At 42.2% G+C, this 25,972-nt stretch overlaps 1 protein-coding gene across 1 annotated transcript in view; it reads right to left on the bottom strand.

Annotated features, from left to right (window-relative positions):
• The window catches only part of LOC147031656 (cell adhesion molecule 2-like), a 167,208-nt gene that overhangs the window by 56,516 nt on the left and 84,720 nt on the right, over nt 1-25,972 (bottom strand). Inside the window, exons 2-3 of the mRNA XM_085866436.1 lie at nt 24,290-24,436; nt 6,870-7,022 (exon numbers count right to left, since the gene is read on the bottom strand). Coding sequence (XP_085722562.1) covers nt 6,870-7,022; nt 24,290-24,436 — 300 coding nt within the window. The remainder of the gene's footprint in view (nt 1-6,869; nt 7,023-24,289; nt 24,437-25,972) is intronic.

Below are 25,972 nucleotides of genomic sequence, written 5' to 3'. Positions count from 1 at the left end.
TAGCATGCTCAGTCTCACTACAAACAACGTTGTGGGTTCGTCGGCCGTTAGCATGCTCAGTCTCACTACAAACAACGTTGTGGGTTCGTCGGCCTTTAGCATGCTCAGTCTCACTACAAACAACGTTGTGGGTTCGTCGGCCTGCAGCATGCTCAGTCTCACAAAAAACAACGTTGTGGATTCGTCGGCCTGCAGCATGCTCAGTCTCACTATGAACAACATTGCCATTTCATCGGCCAGCAGCATATTCAATCTCACTATAAACAACGTTGTGGGTTCATTGGCCAGCAGCATGTTCAGTCTCACTATAAACGACGTTGTGGGTTCGTCGGCATTTAGCATGCTCAGTCTCACAAAAAACAACGTTGTGGGTTCGTCGGCCTGCAGCATGTTCTGTCTCACAATAAACGACGTTGTGGGTTCGCCGGCCTGCAGCATGTTCTGTCTCACTATTAACAACGCTGTGGGTTCGTCGGCATTTAGCATGCTCAGTCTCACAAAAAACAACGTTGTGGGTTCGTCGGCCTGCAGCATGTTCAGTCTCACTATGAACAACATTGCTGGTTTGGTGACCAGTAGCATGTTCAGTCTCACTATGAACAACATTGCTGGTTTGGTGACCAGTAGCATGTTCAGTCTCACTATGAACAACATTGCGGGTTCGGCGGCCTGCAACATGCTCAGTCTCACGATGAACAATGTTGCGGGTTTGTCAGCCAGCAGCATATTCAGTCTCACTATCAACAACATTGCAGGTTCATCAGGCAACAGCATGTTCACTCTCACAAAGAACAACATTTCCGGTTCGGCAGCCTGCAGCATGTTCAGTCTCACTATGAACAACATTGCCGGTTCGGCGGCCTGCAACATGCTCAGTCTCACGATGAACAATGTTGCGGGTTCGTCAGCCAGCAGCATATTCAGTCTCAATATCAACAACATTGCAGGTTCATCGGGCAACAGCATGTTCAGTCTCACGAAGAACAACATTTCCGGTTCAGCAGCCTGCAGCATGTTCAGTCCCTCTCCTTATCTGGAATTCATTCTGGTTAGCAAAGATGCGCAGATCAAATGGGTCTCCCACTCTACTCGCTGCAACATACAGCTGTTTGTGTGTCAAATCACTGGTGTAAAGCAGGACTCCACACTGCCGCAGGACTCCACACCACCACAGGCTCTAACCCTGGTTTTTATTGATAATCATCGCAAAGGCAGGCACTCGTCTTTCAACATCAATGTGTTGCAGTGACTACATGATTGATCAATAAGACCACAGGTATGCTCACATACAGCAAGATTAGAAAGAGCAATTTCATCCTGCTTGTATCTACGTGCCACACAAAAAGATTGAACAGAGCGGCGTTATTACTGCAAATGATTTCTGAATGCCTTACGTGCAATGTAGTGACACCAATTTTATTGAAGCCAATGTTGAGCTGCATTGGCATCACACACAGATCGCTGACTCACTGTGCTTAAGTTGGCATGGTGCCATTGCTGACATTGATGAGACAAATCATGAGCAACATCGCAATCAACAAAAGTCTTTCTGTTACTTTTTGAATTTAATGAGTTTAACAAATGAATAATAAGAAATCTCTCAGAAAACATGAATTTTAAGGACGGTACTATGCTACTTTGCAGTAGTATGCAGTCGTGCTCGTAACTTGATGCAGTCAGGACAAAGGGATTATGCAATGTTACTAATTGTCACGAAACAATTGAGGAACAAACAAATCAGTTACCAGAAGTGTTTTTTGAAATAATACACTTCTTAAATAATGAAACAAATTAGTTATCAGAAGTGGTTTCTGAAAATTTACACGACATTAACAATGTTAGTACATTGTCATTATTATTAGTCATTGCAGTACAATTTATATTCAACGTTGTGTTTTTATTATTAACTAGCTGAAGTACCCAGGAATACCTGGGAAATTTGCCCTATTCTCCTCACGCTAGTTAGACTGAGGCATTAGTTGTATGGAGAAAATTAGGAAGGCTTCTTTTATTCCTCAGATTTATGGAAGGAAGGCTTTATGCTGCCGTAATCCTCAGAGAGGTCATAGTTGAAGGCGGTCTTGAGCCACTCCATGTTTCTAGCAGCAGTGGCAACTGTCCTTGATGTCCTGCCAAAACCCGGACCTAGAAAGCTGGAACGTGAGTTTTGTGCTTCTCTCGCCCGTCGGTGTGACGCTCTATTTGCAGTTAGGTGACGCGCTCTCTCTCTCTCTCTCTCTCTCTCTCTCTCTCTCTCTCTCTCTCTCTCTCTCTCTCTCTCTCTCTCTCTCTCTCTCTCTCTCTCTCTCTCTCTCTCTCTCTCTCTCTCTCTCCGTGCAGCCGACTCCGCTTGCCTGGCTCGTTCATGAGCAGATATATCAGCAGTTAGCTGTTGCTGTGCGCGTGCAGTTCGAGAATTCAAATAACAGGAGGAGAATGTGTATGTTTAAAGTCAATGAATATGAACATTTTGTCTTTCAAAAAATCCTAGCGTTTTTACCATGAAGCCTTTTGTTACGATTAATACTCCGGCGCACTCTTCGAAAGCCTTTTTTTTTTAATAGAAATTAAAAATACATATATTTTCATTTTTATGGAAAGCCACTTAGCACATCCTGGAGCTGAATGTTAGGTCTATATGTGTGTAAAGTTTCATCAAGATCGGTTCACTGGTCTCGGAGCTTATTGGTTACAAACAGACAGACAGACAGACAGAAGGACTTCCATTTATATAGTAGATTATTATTATTATTATGAAACATTGGCGACTTAGTTACAGCTATAATTGCGGATCTTCAACGGTAAAAGTCCTTGTTGGCCATGGAAGATAACATCAGTTATCAGAAGTAGGTTCTGAAATAATACACCGCTTTAATAATGAACGTTAGTACAGAATTATTGGCCGATACATACCGTGTCGTTGGATGGCCTGTGACGCCGAGCCTTTCGATATTTGACGATCATTTTAACAATCGCTTTGGTTGTGTTTCACACTGAATAGAAAACGTATAGGTAGGGCATGCATAGAGATTGTGAATATGACAGGTTCGACAATGTGTTAGGCCTGAACTGCATGAAAATAAAAATGGCGGATGTTGGAGTCAGCCGTTGTACACCGTAATGACGTCACAGACATAATGACATCGTGTGACAGACGGACAAAAAACTGCCGTGACATTAATATATAGATTATTGTTCAATATTGTGTTATGGGATTGAGTTTGGTGCTGTATTTAGTGCAAGTATGAGTATTGGGTCGGGAAGATTTATCGACAATAACACGAGAGAATCAACTCCTTTGATGCCATATAGTGTATGTATTATAGTGTATGTGCGTTACACTATAGTGTATGTGCGTTACACTCGGATAGGAGTTGTGTGTAAGATAAATAAATCAGCCGGCCAAGATCCATCGACCCAGACACTGGACGAGTCTTCCAGGAGGATGAGGGCTGTGTTACGGGTTTGGTTTAATGGGGAAAATGGGTTTAGTTTATAATAGTTATTTCATAGTGCATGTTAGCATTAGTGTCATGTAATTAATGTAATTAATGAAGCAATGTCGAATGAAGTGTATTTGTGAACCCCTCGTCTTCCTGCCCCAAATATGTGTGCATCTATAATTCCTTTCCCTTACACTTTTCCATGTTCCTCATGTACCTCTGTCCCATTTCTGTTTCGACATTAATCAGAACCAAAATTGGGTGGAAGCCCTTAGCTCGATCAGATAAGGGACTCTATCATGCACTAGGAGCAAGGCCAGTGTGTGATCAGAAAATCACTAGCCCCTGCCAATCAGAACCTGCTCGTCACGCGATGTCCACTTTGCTCGGTCCGCACGATCCACGGGGTCCGCCCCACCCCACTAGAGCAAATAAAAGCCGGAACACTGCACTAGCAAATAAGTCCAGATGCTCTGGTCAGGCTCAGTCATGGGTTGCTGCAACTCGAGGTGTCAGGCTATCAATCCCATAAGGCTTTCGATCCCTCAAACTTAATTGTGTGCATCAAGAAATGTTTTCTGCCTTGCGACGTTCACCATCAGAAATAGGTTCTTGTGGTATAGGTGACCACATCCAATGGCTAGACCTCACCAAGCTGAGGCTTTTTGCAGCCAAGCTGATGGATCCAAATAAAGGAAACTAGCGATACCCGTGCACATGCACGGGATAGCAGTACAACATAGCTGGTAGCAGACGACAGACCGTACACGGGGAATGACAAAAATACGCATTGTGCAAAATGCAAGTGGTACTATGGAACGCCAAGACTTCTCAAACATTGTCGGCATGTCCGCTAAGTGCCACAGCAATTTCATAGGGATTGTGTGACGGCGAGCCGAGCTTTTAGTGTGCAAGCTTGGTATTATAATAGAGATAAACCCCAGGTCTTATGGGAACAACCACTACAGCAAAGAATAAAGGCTTAAACTGCTGGGCCTCAGCTGGACAAATGCTTTTTTTTTTTGTTAATTTCCAGGTAAGAGTCACCATGTTCATTTATTTGTTGCTGATGATTGTTGTATAGTTGTTGTAGGTGGTAGGGATTAGAGAAATGATGAGGGAAGAAGAATGACTAATGTTTAGCATGAAAGGGTTTGAAAAAAATGTGCATCTCCAACCACAAAAAAACACTCTCAACATCCAGTTGCCAAATCTCAATGGGCCTGAAGGCACTGAGCAGGATGGATGATTATGAAACAAACAACGCCAGAATGGTGAGAACAAAAGAGCCACTCTTATGTTGTTTCACCATGTCCAATCAATGAAAGAAATCATTCATTGGTCACACAAAGGGTGGTAAAAATTTTCTTTTTGAGTATTAGGTTATTTGCTGGCACACGAGAGCTGCAGTATTGTTTGTTGCTTATTATTAATGTATGTGCATGCTTAATATATGCCATTAATTTCATTAATCTGATACTGTTCGATTTATTTTTTCTGGAGAATATTCCTGCAGTTTGCTACAGAAACAAATGATACATTATTTCTAAAATTTAGCATCCAAGTGTCATCAAATTTTAATGCAAAAGAATGTGCCAGCTCCAAGTCAACATGGAAGATGGTTATGAAAGGATAATGTCTGCCTTTATATTCTACAGTTAGCCAAATGTGTGGCTGATTTTACCTGTGGATGTGAGTACCTTGCAAATAATCCCAGGCTAAGATAGCCAGCACATTAGGCTGACTCACAAACTGTTGCCCAGGTCAAGGCATTTCTCATGGAATTTTGCCGCGTTAAGGCCAATGGACTATCCACAGAACATGGAATTTTTCAAGACAGCATTTTAACCATTACCCATAAAGAATTGAGCACATCCTAAGTCTCAGCTCGATGGATTCTCCGGAACCTCAGCGATAGCTTCTTCATGTTGGAGCTTCTTAAACTGCTCAACGCAGATACAGCCAACTGTATCGTTGGTCTACTAACTGCTGATGAAACATGGCTTCGCCATGAGGTTCCTGAAAACAAAGTGGAATCCATGCAAAGGAAGTGCAAGGGATCACCAGAACCGGACAAATTTTGCATGTAACCCTCAATCAGCAAGAACATTGCCTCTGTTTTATCGGATTGCAAGGGAATCCTGCCGATTGACAATATGCCACAGAAAACGGCAATTATATGGAAATATACCATACATGTGAAAATATTGCTACAGGCCGTCAAAGACAAACACTGAGAAATGTTGCCAACACTTGTGCTTCTGCCTGCCTGGACAGAAGGCCTGTGTTGCTGAGGTTGTCATTTGTGACTGGCTTCAAGCTGTGAGATCATCCTCCATACAGTCTGGCCTTAGCCACCAGTGACTCTTTTTCATTTAAACATTTGAAGTCAAACCTGCATGTTCCTGATATATTTGAAGGAGCTGTCTGACGCAACCGAGACATGGCTGAAGGAATAATCTGAAAACATTTAGTTTATTGGAATTGACAGTTTGAGGGACAAATGGAGCAAGTGCATTAAAATCATAATGTACCATGCTCTCTCAAAACAGAGTGCCAGTTCTGCTGAAGCAGTTTCTTGGCTAGGGTTACAATCCTGGAAGGGTGGCCACTCTGACACAGGATACGCAATTGAGTGTGCAGTAATTTGTAATTTGTTCAGGGTACTGATTTTTACTCACCCACTCTTCACGAATGATACCATGGGATCTTTAACGTCCACCAACTAACGCTGGCAGAAGGAATGCAAATTTTAGCATCTATCTGATGGATGGCACACACATTGGTACACTGCCCTGCATGCGAGACAGTAGGATGACAGTTTATAGCTGGGCCAACATTTAAACCTAATCTAGACAGCTTCTGGGCTATTGTGAATATCTCATTCCTCAAACTCGATGAAGATCCCTCATGCATCCCAACCTCTCGTTCACCAATTCCAGCTGCATCACTTTGTAGTTTGAGTGTAGTTCATGCATCGACTATTGAATCCTTTGCTAGCTTGCAACAAAGCCAAAATATAGTGAGGCCCAAGAGATGTGTTGAAAAGATCTTGGCAGCCAAGCCCTAACTTCTTGTGATCAACAAAAAAAATCTTCGATAAGTCCGTCCGAATAAGGTTAAAAACCCTCCTTGCTGTAGGCCATTTCCAAAAGCTCATTACAGCCGGAGATTGAACGGGCTGTGTAAACTAAGTTTGGTTGCATCTGTCACCTTGCAGATAAAAAACAAGAACTTCACACACCTTTGTCTGAACAGCAGGAACAATGAGATGTCATGGGTCAGCACTGTTTATGTAATGAGAGAGAAGATGATGAAAAATGGAATGAAGAGGTCAGGGTTGAAGGGCTTGAAAACGATATAAAATAGAGAGTTTCATAGATATAACCTATATGGAAGAAGAAAACTATAGTTGCTGATACTTACCGATGACAGAGAGGTAAGCGGTGACTATGTTTACTACATGAGCAAAAACAGAGCATCGATATGCCCCCTCATCACTCAGGCTCACGTTGGAGATGGAAATGGTGAGTTCATTCCGCCCTGCATTCACCAACTCTATACGACTGTCTTTGAGTGCTACGGACAGCAATAGGGAAACATGCAAACAATGACAAACGGTTAACTCAATGTTTGGTGAATAGCTGATCATATATCTGACCTTATTTCTCTTTCATGTTCACAGCAGATATATATATATATATATATATATATATATATATATATATATATATATATATATATATATATATATATATATATATACATATATATATATATATATATATATATATATATATAAATATTTATGTATATTCAAATATTTCCAAATTTAAAACCCATACACGTTTTCAATGCTCGTCTTTATAGCGTACTAAACTCCATTTTAATAAAAAATAAGGTATTACAACCAAAATGTACATCATCTCCTCTCATAATGCTCATTAATTTCTGAACCGATAATGCTTGATGGTAAAACAGCATATCAGTTACAACTGACATGCAAATTACATGCTTATAATGTTTGTTTCCAAGATAATGTCGTGAGTATGGTATACATCTTTACAGCCTCACGGATGTGATCAATGGATCGAACGTGCACTGCAGCACTTCCACCTAACTACACATCCAATGCACATATAAATTATCGCAGTGGCAAGAAGCATGATGAGATGCAGATACGTCGATGCATTCGTTTGCAAGGTGCCTTGGCATGGCTGGATGATGTTCAATCACACGAAGTTGGTCAATGTGTGTTTGTGTTGAATACTGTATGTCAAGGCTTCCTCTATTCTCATGCGAGAATGCATTAGTCTTGTTCCTGACTTATTGTTTATGATGACATGCAGTCTCAAATGACCATCCGAGACCGATGTTAATGTCAACCTGTCAATTCAAAACGTACATGATTTCTAAACATTGCCCTTTCGAATGTTGGTTCCTCATCCTATCCTGTTAGATTTTATATGTTTCTCTTCCAACAATGTGCAAAATAATTGATGTGTGTACTGTGATGAATTTGCAATTACATTGCAAATTATGGATCTCTGTTGTATCGTGTAAAATCCAGTTGAGTAGTAATGCAGCCCACATAATGATACGGGTGATTAAAAAGAAAGCAGTTTGGACTGTGGCCATTACAGTGTCTGGTGTGATTATTGCGGTGCTTGTGAATACTCATGGTATACGCAACAAATTTGATGATGAGGATGGGGTGGCCTTGCTGTAGTAAAACTATCTGAACTCCACTGAAGCAGTGTGACCGGGTTGGACAAGCCTGGTGTCGGCTTAGTGGCAAGGGTGGCTGGCTTAGGATCCAAGGTTCCTGAGTTCAAGCCCTGTTAGCTGCTGAATTAACACCAGGTGGGGTTGACTCAGCCTGTCATCCTTCCGAGGTCGATGAAATGAGTTCCAGTTTACTGATAGAGGGGCAGAGCATCAGCGGCAGTGCCACGCTCCAAGAAATGATAGCTACCTGGCAGCCAAGCTGCCATACGCAAGAACAGAAAGAACTGGGTCGGACCCATTGAAAATCGTGATAAGGCCACAATGTGGTTGTTGTCTGTGCAAGGCATACACACTTGATCCAGCAACCTAGTATTGCAACACCCTTGGTGAAGTGAGACAACACACGGTGAAAGAAGAGGTGCTTCAGTAGCGATCGCCGGCTGGGCTGTACCCTGCACTTTGGACAGTTGACGAAAAATAATCTTGAAGTAGCATGCAATACTTCAGAATTGTACAAAGGACCAGTCCCAATACGAAACTGTAAGCAATTACCTCCCCCCAACGAAGATGGACAGAAGTTGTGTTTTCACCCCTGTCTGTCTGTTTGTCTGTGAGCAGGATTTCTCAAAAAGTTACATATAGATTTGGACGAAACTTGGTGGACGGGTTGGGTGTGTGACAAGGAAGAATTGGTTCGATTTTGGTGAAGATCCGAATCTGAGAATTTTTTGCTTTTCCGAGTGATTCTTCACCATTGAGAAATGGAGCCAAAAACGAGAAATAGCATAATATTTCAAAAAGTTGTGGATGAGTTATGACAAAATTAGGGAGACGAGTTGGTTAGGTGACAATAACAAGCTGATTATATTTTGTTTCAGGTCAAAATCCAGTTCTGGCCTATCAGTGGGACACAAAACACAAACTGGTCAGCCTGGTAGAGGTATGTGCTCTACCAAGTATCGTTCGAGTTGACATTTGCATTGGTAGGCCATGGCCTAGAAGTACGTATACTCGCCTGACATATAACTGATTTATATGTGAACACACTAACACGTATAAATCCTACAACTAATTGATGTGTGTACACACTTACACATATAAATCCTACAACTAATTGATGTGTGTACACACTTACACGTATAAATCCTACAACTAATTGATGTGTGTACACACTTACATGTATAAATCAGTTATATTACTCGAGGAGAAGTTCCCGTCATTGCACGACAGCCAACAACGGCCAGGCACACTCGGACACTGTGGACAAACTGGGTGACGAATGCTTTGGCCCACTGTCGCAGGCTGAACAGATGTCTTGTACGTTATGGGATCATCCCATTTCATACTTTCCTGGGACGCCATTTGTGTCTGTGGTCATGCTGTGTCTGTGCTGCGGTGCTATGCCGTGCCATGCTCATGCTGTGTTGCTGTGTCCATGGTGGTGTGGTGCTGTGCCACGCTGTATTCATGCTCTGGTGCTGTATCTGTGTTGTGGTGGTTTGTCATACCATGTTCGTGCTGTGCCGTGCCGTATTCCTGCTGTAGTGTCATGTCCATGCTGTGGTACTGTGCCATGCCGTATTCATGCTATGGTGCTGTATCTGTGCTATGGTGGTTTGTCATACCACGTTAGTGCTGTGCCGTGCCGTATTCCTGCTGTGGTGTCATGTCCATGCTGTGGTGCTGTGTCGTGCCGTGTTCATGCTGTGGTGCTGTACAATGTCGTGTTCGTGCTGTCATGCCGTGTCAATCTCCTGTCCTCGTGGAAGGAGGGTGGTGCTAGGGGAGAGAGTGGTGTGGGGTGATGGTTGATGGAGGATTATGGGGAGATGGTGGAAGAGGGTGGGGGATGGGGGTGGGATGGTGGTGGATATTGTTGGAGTGATGGTTGATGGGGAGGGAAGGGGTGTGGAGGGGGGGACCGTGAGAGTTTTAGCATCCTAGGTCAAATCCTCTCAGAGGAGTAGTCGTCGGGTCAAAATCCCACCTGACCCACAACAAATTGCAACAAAAGGTTTTTCAGTGGTTTTCATTCCTACTGGATATACTAATCAACAGAAAAAAGTCTACCAAAATCTGACATCCGGAAATGGGTTGAAACAGTCATTTTCAAGATGGCCGCCACCGGGCTTTGAAATAACTAAAACAGCTAAAACTTCTTCAATAATTGTGATAAAAACATAATTGTTGGTTCTGGTCCATGGTTTTAATGGATCAGCAATCCACTGGTGTCAATAAAATTTAGATCTGATCAGTATTTAACATGAAATCCAAGATGGCGGCAAAATTCAAGAGTGCAAAAATCAATAAATTTTCCATCTGAACCAAAATCACTGAACACCTGGTGCCACTGAAACGTTTTTTTGTGAACATTACATAATAGCAGTTTAGGTTACAATTTCAGTCCTCATCACTGTCCTCTAGTTCCTCAGAGGCTTGATTTAGTGGATTGTCACAAAACGTCACTTGGCATGATCCACATGCAGACGTACACGGAAGCCCATTCTTTCTGCAGCTGCAACGTGGTGTGTCACAAGCTGCGGTGCAGTTGCAGTGTATCATCTTCAGAAGAGTGTCTGGTGCAGCATTCATGGCAGTCATGATAGGTACAAATCGATTGTCTTCAAGTCCCCAGCCCCAGTCCAGAGGATCGAGGTCACCCTCCATCCTCATCCAAACCATGACCTGGTAGTACACTCTGAGACAATGAAACTTGGTGGCAGATTCCGTTGGGGGAAGACGTTCAGGTGTAATGAAAGACTTAGCAGCAGCGACCTTCTTTGTGAATATCTTGTAACGCATGGCTGCCAGAGAACTTGTGCTCTCCCCACCAAATATAACGGCCATCGCTTGGCTGCCAAGTTTCTTTATTTCAGCGTGGCTGACGCCTCTCAAAGTGAATGTATCTGCACACAACTGGAGGCCTTGATCATCTTCCATGAGTTTCTGAAAGACTGATTTTTTCCCAATTCCATACACACGAGATGTTAAATCACATCCTGTGAAGGTGTGCAGGAATAATAGTTGAGTGCACAACTTATTCCCAAGAAGATGCTTCATCCGATTGATGTCATATACTTTCAGATTGCTTCTTGACTGGTTGTCTGATCTGAAATATAGTGGTTTTCCATCTGGTATACAGTAATGGAGCAAAAGCATCAACAAATCTGTGTCCTCTCCGATTAGTGTGGTGGAATGTAGAATTGTGCTGTTTACGGCCGTCTTGGCAATGTCCACATCAGCGTCCCCTTCTGCATGAATAACTGTGCAGCCCACTTTCTTCAGCTGATCACCTATTAAGGTGATCAGCTGTTGCTTGTTACTGCCGACAGATAGGAATTCATCTCTCTTTCCGTCAAATTCAGTTTCTCCGGTGAAGTTCACAGTCGGCTAGCTGTTGGCTTCTCCCCGCCTCTGCTGAGTGTTGTCCTTTATCGAAGGGCCTGCACCATAGCCATCAAAGACAACAGTTGTTGTCCCATAGTGTTTTGTTGTGAAGTCCGCATATTCTCTGGCTATTTTGCCATATCTATCTCCCTTCTTCCAGTTGAGCTTGTGCAGCAAGGATCCACAATCAAGAACATACCTTTCAGTCTTAAGGTGTGGTGTCAGGTACTCCTTCACATGCCAGTGCCTTGGTACAGTGATCATTGACGGCTTGAGCGAGTTGAGGTTTGTCGGCCTTCCTCAAGATCTTGTTGTCCTCAAAGAGGGATGGAGGGTATGGACTGAGCTCAAAACTCATCACGTCCTCAAGTGACAAATCACCCATCTGGGATACCACCAGGAATCGCTGGAATAGCACACTGGAGTCGATGGTTCTGTGAGGAGCAACCTGGAGAGCATTAGAATTTCCCAGGGTCTTTGCTTTCTCTGTCCTCTTGATGGAGAAGGAAAACACAGGTTGTCCAATCATTCTCTCGATGATTTTGTTCCCAACAGCTTCGTATTCATGCACGTTGATGTCTTCGCTTGCCACGATACCATTTATGATATTTCTCAATGTAGGATCAGAGCAGAAAGGTGAAAATGCATTCAGCTTTGTGCTTATCTTCAAGAGGTTGAATGCATGTCTTTCAATTCTGGCACCAGTTGCTTCTTTATGCTGTTTGCTTGTTGTGTATGTGAGATCATTGAAGTCCTGCATGGTGACGTTGACCTCAGATGTTATGGGGGTTGACATTGTCCACAATGCGAGGTGTTCCTCTGTCATCTTACTGCCATGAGTCAAGCCACCGGTGGTCTTTAGTGATCTCATGAGGGTTTGTTCGATGACTAGATCACAGCTGAGGCCTGCCCAAAACTGGTTTGTTCGCCGGATCACATGGAAGCCATTTTGAAACTTCTTATACACATCTGGGTGTTTGCTCTCCAGTTCACTCATTTCTTGTACGTAGAGATAAGCGGACTTCTGGTAGTTGTAGTGTCCAGCTGCTGCAAATATTGGCAAGGCATCAGCAACATCTTGCAAGTGATCCTTCCAAGACCCAGTGCGATCTGCCTTGATCATTGCCCGAGCAGTATGGAGCATTTTCTGATAACCCAGCCACAGCTTACTCGTTTTGGATTGTGCAGCAAGTTCAGATTTCTTTTTTTCAAGTTCAGCAGTGATCTTCACAATTGCAGCTGATTCTTCAAGAATTTCAAGAGAGATGTCACCCGTTAGCAAGGACGAATACATTTTCTCAATCTCTTCCACTTGGAGCATGAACTCAGGATTTTCCTCCACTACAGATGCCACAATAATTCGATGTAGACACTTGCTCACCAGTAGATGGCCTCGGAATGCCCTCTGAACAGATTTTCCGGACATCATATGAACTACAGCATTTCCACCGTACACCAGTTCCAGGATGTTTCCGAGTCCTGTTCCCACCATCAACGTGCCTATTGCTCCAAGCAGATTCATGAACGTGTGAAATGTACCCAGCCTAAGCACGATCCCCTTCAAATGGCTATTCTCTGGTGCAGCACTGATTATCTCGGCAGCTTTCCAGTACAGCGGTTGAAAAACGTGATCACAGGAGGGACATGGTGTCTGATGGCCATGTTGGATGGCCATTTTACACCCTTCATTTTTTTGCCGCCATCTTGGATTTCATGTTAAATACTGATCAGATCTAAATTTTATTGACACCAGTGGATTGCTGATCCATTAAAACCATGGACCAGAACCAACAATTATGTGTTTATCACAATTATTGAAGAAGTTATAGCTGTTTTAGTTATTTCAAAGCCCGGTGGCGGCCATCTTGAAAATGACTGTTTTAACCCATTCTCGGATGTCAGATTTTGGTAGACTTTTCATCTATTGATCAGTCTATCCAGTAGGAATAAAAACCACTGAGAAACCTTTTGTTGCAATTTGTTGTGGGTTTGGTGGTTGTTTGTCATTAATTGACCCGACGAAAGATGATGATACATACATACTTTATCTCCATGATAAATACATGATAATTCATTCAATTTGTATAAATTTGTGTTGATAAAAGACAATTCTTTACAGGTGCTCTAGTGGTAGCTGCTTGGCAATGGCAACAGGACGGGTGTTTGATTCACTGTTCAAATCATCTGGGTACATATGCTGTTCGCTGGGTAGAGATGGTGTTGCAGTTTTGAGCAACAACTGTTTCTTCTGATTAATCATGGGGATGGCATCCTCTCAAAATCTAACCACAAGATCTAGCCATCTATGTTGTTTCATAATGTGCTCTGTAAAATGTACCAAGCAGAAAGGCGAACATTTTGCAGGCCTGATGCACACTCGGGTATTTCGGACAAACCTCTTCCAATTTCTGGCAAACTTAGGGTCTTTCGGCTGTTGGTGCAGCATGAAAACATCTCAGTTTGTATTACTACAAGCACCAAGGATGATGCATTGACTGGGCATATTTGTGAAAAAAGTGACAATTATTCGCCGTTTGAGTTAAATCGCATCGATATGGCGGTCGACTTCCTGTTGTGACGTCACGGCTAAGTGTGTAGAATACGAAGCCTTCGACTTTTAACCGCAAAATTACCGACTTTATAAATCGCAAATCGGAAAAAGACACATCATATCTATTTTGGAGGGTATCAAGGGATACATTAGCCTCGAGGTGGTCTGAGCGTTTGGGTTCCCCTTTGAACCCAACGCCCAGCATAACTGCACCTAGATTTAGATTCTCAAGTGTCATCAACATGATGGAGAAACAATGCAATTTTGTCACCAAATTATAGAGGTCATCTAAGGACTTTAACTTTGGTGACAATGTAAACAATGTATAACAAGACTAGTTCATCTTTATAACAGAATAGTAAGATGATACAGAAACGCCTATTATCTGAAAGTGACCTCAATTTTCAGAAAGCTGTTGAACTAACTATTTCAAAGGAGACTGCTGCAAAATACTCAGTGGAGTTACAATGTAAGGCGAAACAGAAAGTTGACCAAGTCCTCTGGTTGCATCTTCCAAGCCCCCTGATGCGAAGGAAAAAAAAAAAACGATCATGAATCTTGTTTCTAATGTAGGACGAAACCAGACCCTGAGTTGCTATTCCAGTATGAAAAGTGTCATAACTGTCAACAGAAAGGCCACCTTACAAAGAATTGCCAAATTCCTGAGAAATTTCACACTCTCACTATGTCTCTCCGAAAGGACCGTTTAGAAAACCCCCATCTACTTTCTCAAAAATCCTCTGGAAGAAGTCCTTTCTTTCAAGCTTCTGGGTCTCATGATCTGCCATGATCTTTCCTGGGAAAGCCACATTTCAAACCTCGCCTCCAAAGCCAGTCGCCGACTGGGAATCCTCCATCGTGCAAAGTCCTTCCTCGGCCCACCTGAGCTCCTGACCACATACAAAAAGCTTTCGTCCGCAGCGTGATGGAGTACTGCTCTCCCTTCTGGGCTGGTGCTCCTGCCTCTCACTTTTCTCAGCTTCACGCTGTGGAAACCAAGGCATTTCGGATCATTCGTATCTTCCGCGATGAGGCTGAGTCTTTGGGCCTCTCACTCTCTCACCGCAGGCAGGTCGGTGGTCTTTGTGTCGTCTACCGTCTCCTCTCTAGTCTCGCCCCCCCCGCTCTGTCTGCGATATGTCCTCACCATATTTCTGCAGGGTGCTCAAGGTAGGCCAACAATCCTCTTCTGGTAAAACTACCAAAATCAAGAATCACTGCTCACCTTCATTCTTTCATTCCTCTTTTTCCCGCATTTGGAATAAACTCCCTCACTCTGTTCAATCCCATTATTCCCTCCAGGCCTTCAAACAGCAGTTCACCACCACCTCTTATCTTACCCCATCCAAAACCTCGATCTTTTGTATCCCCGTAAATCCACCCCAAACCCAAATCCTTCAAATTCTCTGCTTTCCTTCCTGAAAGTCCCTGTAATGTCCATCTTGTATGCCCCATGTTCCCGCCCCATCCCTCTCCCTTCCACAGATCTCCTAATGTCTCTGTTCCCCATTGTTTTGTCCTTCCCTCTCCCGCCCCTCTTGTCCCATGCCCCCTTTGGTGTGCGTTGTGTGTTAGCTCTCATATGAGCCTCGACAATTTATTAAAAAAAAAACAAAAAAAAACAAGGGTAAGTAGTCTGACAGAAAATAAGCCTCGGACGAAAAATGGCACGCATGAATACGGCAATCCATACTTGTCCAAGTCTCTCCCATGCATTTGGTGGACTCTGTTTTCCAAGTCACACAATGCCTTGTTGTAGAGCTTGTCATTCAGTTCCAGCTCATAGTTGTGGGATTTAATTCTGTACTTTTACAAAATGTCCTTTGACAATGAATATCTGTGGTTAAGCCAAAGTTGCTCAAGCTTTGATGGCTCACATGTTAAAATGACAGCAAAGAGGGCTCTTGCTAGAGTCCAACTGACTGGCAGATGCTTCTCTTAATGCCAAGTCATAGTGCTCCATCCATTCCCTAACTTGATTCCTAGCAAAGTTTGTACCCAGATTCCGAATATCCGCTGTCCTTTTCTCGCTGATGGGATTCTACGACAGGTTAGATGGCCACTGTCATCGTTCTACTCTGTTCAACTGATCTCAACTTTCTTTTCCGAGTTTCTCCGAAGCCCTTCTCTGAAACTACAGTTTCGATGAAACTTTACCGCAATCTTCATCACCCATGATGTGCGAAAGAAGATAACCTCCAACACCCATGGTGTACCATTGGCCAAAAGGACAAAAGGTCGACAGGCCAAAATTGAAGATTCTCACCAATGGGAATATTGTTCATGCCACTACACATCTCAGTGACTCGAGTCACTCATGTCTCTTTGAAAGGACCACCTGGCAAATCTACTTCCGAAACAAACCACTTGAGGATAAATCACTCAAAATTTTGTATCTCACCATCAGCCATGATCTTTCTTGGGCAAACAACATTTCCAAGATGGACTTCAATGCTAGCCGCTGACTGGGCATCCTTCATTGTACAAAGTCTTTTTGACAACCTACAAGGCTTTCATTCACAGCTTGATGGAGCACTGCACTCCACCTTGGGCAAGCGCTCCTGCTTCACACCTCAGCCTTTTTGATACCCTGGAAAGCAAGGCTCTCAAAATCATTGTGATCTTCCTTGATGAGGCTGAGTGTCTATGTCTGTTACTTTCACATCACAGGCAAGTTGGTGGACTTTCTGTATTGCACCACCTCCTTTTTGGTTTTGCTCAGCTCACACTGTCCTATTTTGGTTCTGTCTCTCCCAATTTTCTGCAGGGTGCACATGGTCTGCCAGAAAGCCTCATCTTGTTAAACTTCCAAACTCCAGGCGCACTGCTCAATCACACCGACCACCTTTCGCTTGTTAGTTGTCAGTTGGTTTGTGCCTTTTCTGTTTCATCCCTGCTTTCCCTTTTCTCTTCTTGCTGTGTTGAATTTAGCTTGTGTGCCCCTTGTTCACCCCCATGTGTCCTTCTCCCCCTCCCCTTGATGTCACTGTCACTTCTCCTCTATTGTTTGTGTTTCCCCCTTTCCATTTTGTTTCCTTCCATTCTGATGCATCTCTTCCATGAGCCTCAATCATTATACACCAAAAAAAGCCCCCAGCACACTCAGATCTCAACACTTCGAATATGTCTTTCAAACCCTCCCATTTACTTCCTTGTTGGTGCCCTGAACACCGCCGTATCTCTGGGTTTCTGCACATGCACATCATGTATTCTGGGGTGGATTATGTTATTCTGAAAGTCCTTCGAAGGCTTAAGACGCTTACTTCAAAAAAAAAAATGTATTCAATGTGTAATACCATTTTCAGCAGTTGGACTGTGCTTTCTAAGATTCACAAAATGGTGAAGAATCAGATATTTACCTCCTCTACCAAAGGTGGAAGGCGGTTATGTTTTCACCCCTGTCTGTTTGTTTGCCAGTTGCGTAAATCGAAGATTTTGAAGTATATTGGTCAGTCGACTGTATAATTCTGTCTGTTTGTTTGTCTGTCTTTCAACCGCATAGAGGTCACAATTTCAAACCAATCTTCACAAAATTTCACCATCTGATGGAGTTTGTCATAAGCAAGAAGAGTTTGTCATGTTTTTTTTTTTAGGTCAAAAGGTCAATAGGTAAACATAGGCAAAAGGTCAACAACTTTGACTTTTTTTTCTAAAATCCTCAATCTTCATCTGATTGACTTGAAATTTGAAGAGGATATATATTTCAGGTCTCTAAATTCAACCAGCCAATTATTTTTGAGATCAACATAGACCATAAGGTCAACAAATTAGGTAGAATTTCTAAAATCCTCAATTTTCATCCCATTGACTTGAAATTTGACGAGGATTTGCATATCAGGTCAATTAATTCAACAAACAACTATTTGAGGTCAACATAGGCCAAAAGGTTGACTGGCCAAATTTCCAAAATTGTCAATTTTCATCCGATTGACTTCAAATTTGAAGAGGATTTGCCTATCAAGTCACTGAATTCAACTAGTCATCAAAGACCAAAAGATCAACAAAGGCCAAAGGTCAACAATTTACGTGCAATTTGTAAAATCCTCAATTTTCATCCAATTGACTTCAAATTTGAAGAAGATTTGCATTTCAGGTCACTGAATTTCAACCACCAATAAATTTTATGGTCAAATTTGTTTTTGGAATTTTGCAAGTATTGTGCTTTGCATGACGTCTATCTTGTTTGTTATTTGTGAAAATTGAAGATTTTTCAAGTATATTGGTTGGTTGCATGCGTGATTCTGTTTGTCTGTTTGTTTTACTCACCTGGAATGAAGTTCCGGGGAGCTTACGGGATGGCGCATTGTCCGTCCGTCCGTCCGTCTGTCCACAAATACTTTCAACTTCTCAGAAACTGCATATATGATTTTGATAAAACTTTACCACAACGTTCATCACTGTGTATGTACCAAATTTTGTTCATGGCATCAAAAAAAAAGTCGGGCACTATAGGTCTTAGGGGGTTGCCCCCCAAAATAGGTATTTCTTTTCTTCTCAGAAAGTTGACCACAACCTTAAAAACTACAATTTCGATGAAACTTGACCAAAATCTTCATCACCCATGATGTACCAAAGTTTGTTCATGCCATTAAAAAATTCGAGGTCTAAGGGGGTCAACAGGGGGTTGCCCCTCCCACCACATAGATATTTGCTTTATCCTCAGAAACTACACACACAATTCCGATGAAACTTGACTTCAGCCTTCATAACCCATGATGTACCAAAGATTGTTCATGACATTAGAAATATTGGTGTCTGGAGGGGTGTTAGGGGAGGTGCCCCCCAAAATACTTATTTGCTTTCTTCTCCGAAAATACTCACACAATTCCGATGAAACTTGACGACCACCCTCATCACTCGTGATGCACCAAAGATTGCTCACGGTATTAAAAAAAATTCCATAGGCATTTACTTTCTTCTCCGTTCAATATTTTTTGGGTCATCCATGAACACCAGTGGTTCTCTAGTTATCTTGTCCAGCTGCTAACAGGTGAGCATCCAAGGGTTTTGCCCCTTTGTTTATCGCCTAGAGGTCACAATTTTAAACTGATCTTCACGAAACTTCACCACATGGTAGAGTTAGTCATAAGGAAGAAACCTACTGTTTTTGAAGTCAAAAGTCAACATTGGCCAAATGTCAACTAATTTGTCAAATTTCTAAAATCCTCAATTGTCATCCAATTGACTTGAAATTTGAAGAGCATTTATACTTCAGTTCACTGAATTCGACCACCCAATTATTTTTGAGGTCAACATCGACCATAAGTTCAACAAAGGCCAAAGGACAACAAATTTGTCACATTTCTAAAATCCTCAATTTTCATCCAATTGACTAGAAATTTGAACAGAATTTGCATATCAGGTCACTGAATTCAACCACCAATTATTTTTTAAGGTTATCAATTGGCCAAAATGTCAACAGAGGCCAAAATTCTAAAATTGCCAATTTTCATCGGATTGACTTGAAATTTGAAGAGGAGTTGTAGATTTGGTTGTTTAATTCAATCACCTATTATTTTTGAGGTCAACATAGACCAAAAGGTCAACATAGGCCAAAGGTCAACAACTTTGGTGACACTTCTAAAATCCTCAATTTTCAGCCCTTTGACATGAAATTTGAAGAGGATTTGCAGATCAGGTTACTGAATTCAACCACCAATTTTTTTTGAGGTTAACATAGGCCAAAAGGTCATCATAGGCTGAATTTCAAAAATTGTCAGTTTTCATCTGATTGACATAAAATTTGAAGAGGAGTTGCATATTTGGTCATTGAACTCAATCATCAATTATTTTTAGGTCAAATTTGTTTTATGGATTTCGCAAGTATCGTGCTATGCATGACATCTTTCTTATCATTTGGCGAAAAAAATTTTGCCAAGTATTTTGGTCTGTAGCATTTGTCTGTCTGTTTGTCTGTCTGTCAGTTTGTCTCTTTGTCTGTTTGTCACACGATTTTTGGCCACAGTTTTCAAGCAATCGTTCTGAAATTTTTTGTGTATTTAGGTGACCAGCCAAGGACATCAAGGCTTAATTTTGGTGAAGATCTGAATCTGGATCCGGATTGAAGAATTTTTTCAGTGATTCTTCACCATTGAGAGACAGGGCCAAAAACAAGATATAGCACAATATCTCAAAAGGTTATGGATGGATTCACACGAAACTTGGTGGACATGTTGGGAGTGCCACTGGGAAGAAATGATTCAATTTTGGTGAAGATCCGAATCCAGATCTGGATACGATAATTATTTAATTTTTAGCTGATTCTTCACCATTGATGGAGATGGAGCGAAAAACGACATTGCATGATATCTCAAAAAGTTCTGGACGACTTGTGACAAAACAAGGTGGAAGATTTGGTTAGGTGACAAGAACAAGCCGATTCGATTTTGGTTAAGGATAGGATTGAGAAGGCCTGGTGTTGGCTTAACAGTTAAAGTGGCTGGCTTACGATCAAGCCCCTGTTGTACTGTTGAGTTAACACCAGGTGGGGTTGGCTCAGCCCATCATCCTTCTGAGGTCAGCAAAAATGAGGACCAGCATGCTGGTAACCGGGTCATGAGTAGTGTCATAAGGGAGGGTTTTACGCAGTAATCTGTCCCATTTCTCAAAGTCGCAATATTTGCTCACTTATGCTCACTCATATTTTGCCTTTTCAAACTGGAACACATTACTTCATCAAACATCTCCCTTTTAAAACGAATCCCCAGACAGGGGGCTGGGGCCTTGCCTTCCTTTGATATGATCATTTCTTTAACCAAATTGAGTAGTCAAATGGAGATCCTATAAATTTTTGTTCATGTTATATTTTCATGGTTGAGCAGGCTAAAAAAACAGCGGTTTCAGACCCCAGCGAGGTTACACAGGAAATGCATTAAGGCCATTAATTATCTTCAAAAGGGGTGTTTTTAATTAACCCAAGCACCTAATTTGCACTCTAGCACTTCCTTGGAGTTTTCTTAGTGTGCATGCAAAGTTTCCTGCTGCTATGTGTTATAGTTTTCGAGTTATGGAGGAGACACACTGACACACACACACACACACACACACACACACACACACACACACACACACACACACACACACACACACACACACACACACACACACACACACACACACACACAGCCTTTTATTAGTATACATTTCCCTCACACGTTCTTCTTCCTTTTCATCTCATCTGATATGGATGCATATTTTTCAAAGAGCCCTGCGATTACCCGGACAAGTCCTAAACAGTAGTCCCCTTCAGGCCCCACTGATATGCACTATTTTATCAGTTTCATCTCTGCACCTGATTTGCACCTTCACTTACACCTCACCGCTCCCTCAATCACCCCTCCTCAGACCACGCACATTAGACACCATCCGATTTACTCCTCCTTCTCCCCTCCTCAGCGACTGGGCCAAACGAATTAATCAACCCTGCTTGGTAATCAAGAGGTCGCAACCACCCTTGTCCTTCTCTCATCTTTCTTGCTATTCTAACTTTCCTTAGAGTGATTCTGATGGCACTTGTCATGTTAAATTAAGTGATACTGTGGAAGAACTTAAATCGGTATAGCTCTGCCCTGTGTCTTCTTTTGTTTATGACTGTATTTATTTTGCCGCACCTCACCAATCCTTGCTTGTCCCTGCTGTATGTATCTCCCCTGAAATAAAACCATTGCTAACTGCACCACATACTTTTCCTTACCCTTCTTGTAATAAAATTGCTTGTGAATGTAAATGTACTCAGCTCAACGTATCTTTTCCTCCATTGGTCCAGCATAGTCCACACACAGTGTTAGCCAAGAAGCGTACGTACTTGGCAGCTTCGCTCAGCTGCACATGATCAAGGTAAGATAAAGCAAGTATGTATCGAGGGCACGAGCCCCCCTTGGTGCTGTCGTCCAATGGAAAGGTAACACACGAAGTAGTGATAACCCTGCCAGGATTGGTGTTACCAATCGGCATTCATGGTTGATTGGCAACCGACCGAGCCATGGAGTTATCTGCAGCTGGTAGCCTCAGGACCGGGCATTCGGGAGGAACTTGAGTACTTCCCCTCGTGGCGAATCTTGCACCCCGGGCCAGAACAATACTATATTGGTAATAAACCCCTTAGTTGCTGGTGATAAACACATAGTACACCAAATCGAGGATAATATAAAAGAAAAGTGAGCAACAACCATATCAAGAGAAAAACAAGATACCTGCATCTAACTTGAAAAACAATTCATACTACATTACGACAGTCACTTTGGTATTTACAGTATTGCAATCCACAAAAGGTTCACAAGTTAAAATCCTCAGCATTCAGACTATTTTGGCTTCCATTATACTCATAAACAACTTTATTGCTGATGACATCTTAAAGCAAAACAGGAGTCCAAAATGAAGACAAAGAGATCAAAGGAGTCTGCAGCAGCAATTCACAAGACAAAATAAATTTTGAATTGAAGCTCACGCTAAGATATGCTCAGTGACAGCACATAGTGAGGAAATGTTTTTCTTATTAATTATAAATACTGTCACATTTATGAGGGATGTTTTGAGGTTCTGTATACAGTTTAATGCCTGTTTACTTCCAATTAGCTGTGAAATTAATTGCTTATCATTTAGGATTTTTATAATGTTTGTTGAAGCTGGATGTGAGTTTTAAATGTAGAGTAATTTCAAACGAGAAATTTGATGTTATCGGCTATAGTAAAATTGCATGTGTTCAAGTAAATGAAATTTTCCAGTAATAATGAGAAATTTTTAGGGGAATGGAGTGAGGGAGAAGATCAAGCCAGACAGTCACCTTTAACTTTGTATCAGTGCCGTGTTGTTGGATTCAATGTTGCTTTCCTGAACGTGTTTCCTGTTGATAAAATCAAGCTTGGGCCACACTCCACTGACCCCTGATCGGACATCGGTATATTACAGAAAGTTGGTTTGTGACGTATAATTAAGTTATACATTGAAAAATAAAAAATAAAACTTGTCGTTTCTTGGACTGTTGTTGAATCTCTTGTTGCGAGAATATTTTGAATGACATACATAATTTGCACTGCTTCCCAAAGGATAGAGCACAGTATGTGCAGCCTATAATTGCTACTACAAGCACACCAAGGATTAAACCACACAAGCATGGCAGCTGATGACATCTATTGGGGAGAGGGGGTTCTGTTGGGTGACGGGTGGGGTGCACCTCTCATACCTTCATGCTGACTGTCAGTTAAATGAACAAAAGTGGAAGGCAACACATAATTTGTTCAAAATAAAGATGTTCAGAAAATAGCAATGCCTATAAAATGAAGGCAACTTAATATAAACATCGGCAGCCATTAAATAATAAACAGATGAGAAGTTCTGTAAGTAATGAAAGTTTCAGCATTGTCAATCCAACGATGAAAGCACATATATAACAAATTCTGCAAACACGCTTTAGGCACTGAGTTGTGAATCTGATGTTGAGTGGGTGGATGAACCAATTGTGAAACCATTGTGCTTGTTCTGTGAAGATAGGTCCCAAGTTTTTGAGTGTTAGTGGGGTCATTCGATTTGTCATCATCACTAAGCAGAAGTCAAATTTTGGGAATGGAAGTGGCAAGGCCAGAGGTCAAACCGGATAAAGTGGGAGAGAAGGCCCGAGTACACAAGTGAGAGCAACACCTTAAAGTACAAGACGCTTTTGCATTTCAATACAGTATGTACAACAGCATGTTAACTTGTGTCGTGTACTGTTCAGGAGAGCTTTACGACTCAACTAAGTGACAATCTCAATTTGAATTTTTATGACTCTCAACTTGACTCAAGACTTGTTAATGGTATGTGACTCAAATTGCCAACATGGGTCTCATGAAGAAGAAAAAAACCTCTGCAATTTGAATGATTGATTTCAGGATCTTCACGCATCTTACTACAGCAAATTACTTGGAATTTCAGATGATACTTTTTCATCTTACAACATAACACTATTAAGCAACATGGCCAAAAGCCACACTACACAATTTTCTTACCTTTATGGCATGTATAATGCTTTAAGAGAAAGAAAATTAGGTTTATCAAAATTGAGCAATTGAGTTTCTCATACAATTATTTTGTTGATTTATTTATTTATTTTTACACAGTCCAGCCTACTTATGACCCACTCCTTGCATCTGGGACCTCAGCTTAAACCACATTTACCACCAACTCTGTCGACATGAAACCTCACCTTTTTTCTCATCAAAGAACAGTGTTTGCCGTGCAGGGTTTGACCACTGGATTGATGACTCATCAGCATTTTGCACTTCACATCTCAGTACCGCCAGCTCCCCCAGCACCGCTGTCACATTACTGCTGGATGGCTGTTGTCCATTCACTGTGGGACAAGAGGGATGAACAGAGACCAGGATAAGGCAGGTGAGAATTGAACGAAATGCTAATAAAGGGAGTGGATTTATAAGGAAACCACGCAGGGTCTCTGTGTTTTGAATGCCATTTCATTGAAAGCTTCTTGACTCTCACCCACACAGTGGGGAATGACATGTCATGAAAGATGCAGAAAGAGGGAAAGGAGAGCAAGCACTGAGGCATAGGGAGAAAGAGAAAGTACAAGTGAACAAGGGATGCAAACAGAGCAATGGAAATTGTCCAATTGGCATTCGCATATGTTTTCTGCAGAGAGGAGAGTGATGGGCAAGGGGTCGACAGACAGCACAGGGGACAATGGATAAATGGAGTGTGAGAGAAATCAATGAGTGGGGTCTTGAAATATTTCCAAAAACTCCAAAGGGGAACAATGGAAGAGAGAGAGAGAGAGAAGTGAGACAAGTGAGGAGAGAAGAGAGAAGAAAGAGCAAGAAAGAAAGAAAGAAAGAAAGACATCTTCAAAATTCTTTCAGTTTATGATATCCTTTCAGCTTTAACCCAAAGACGACACAAAACACACAGACAGACAAAGTTAGAAACAGAATTCCACTCGCACAGCACATTCCAAATAACGTCTACATCCGAACAAAACACCAAACCAAGAATGTCCCAACTGCCAGAGTCATCAGTAGAGGACCCTGGCATCATGTGCTGCTTTCACCCTTTTTAGGGAAGGGGGGAGAGAGAGAGAGAGGGAGAGAGAGAGAGAGAGAGAGAGAGAGAGAGAGAGAGAGAGAGAGAGAGAGAGAGAGAGAGAGAGAGAGAGAGAGAGAGAGAGAGAGAGAGAGAGAGAGAAGAGAGAAAGGGCGAGATCTATGGAGTCCCTTCTAAATTATTCAATAGCCATTCAGATCATCAGCTGGAAAGCATCCATCATTGAGGTTTTACCGTACAATCCCAGGTGGGTGCACCACCTTAGTTGTGCCCTAAGGTCATCCCATCAGGCAGACAGAGAGGGAGAGAGAGAGAGAGAGAGAGAGAGAGAGAGAGAGAGAGAGAGAGAGAGAGAGAGAGGGAGAGAGAGAGAGAAGGAGAGAGAGAGAGGAGAGAGGGAGAGAGAGAGAGAGAGAGAGAGAGAGAGAGAGAGAGAGAGAAGCTGAAAGCAGAAAGAATGTTATGGATTTACCACTAATAAAAAGATAGCTTAGCAGGAGATGCCTCGTCAAAATAAACCATAGATTCTAGAGAGATTATGAATAATTCTTTCAGAAAGAGAGTAAGAGGGAGAGAGGGAGAGAGAAGGAAGGCGAGAGAGAGAGGGGAGAGAGAGAGGAAGGCGAGAGAGAGAGGGAGAGAGAAGGAAGGCGAGAGAGAGAGAGAGAGAGAAGGAGGGCGAGAGAGAGAGGGAGAGAGAAGGAAGGCGAGAGAGAGAGGCAGAGAGAAGGAAGGCGAGAGAGAGAGGGAGAGAGAAGGAACGCGAGAGAGAGAGAGAGAGAAAAGGAAGGCGAGAGAGAGAGGGAGAGAGAAGGAAGGCGAGAGAGTGAGG

This window comes from Eptatretus burgeri, chromosome 2 (genome assembly GCF_056783735.1).
Source record: "Eptatretus burgeri isolate ZD-2024b chromosome 2, Ebu_testis_v1, whole genome shotgun sequence".
In the NCBI taxonomy this organism is placed as follows: domain Eukaryota; kingdom Metazoa; phylum Chordata; class Myxini; order Myxiniformes; family Myxinidae; genus Eptatretus; species Eptatretus burgeri.
The sequence above is the reverse complement of the archived record's forward strand: the minus strand, read 5'-3'. Positions and strand labels throughout refer to the sequence as shown.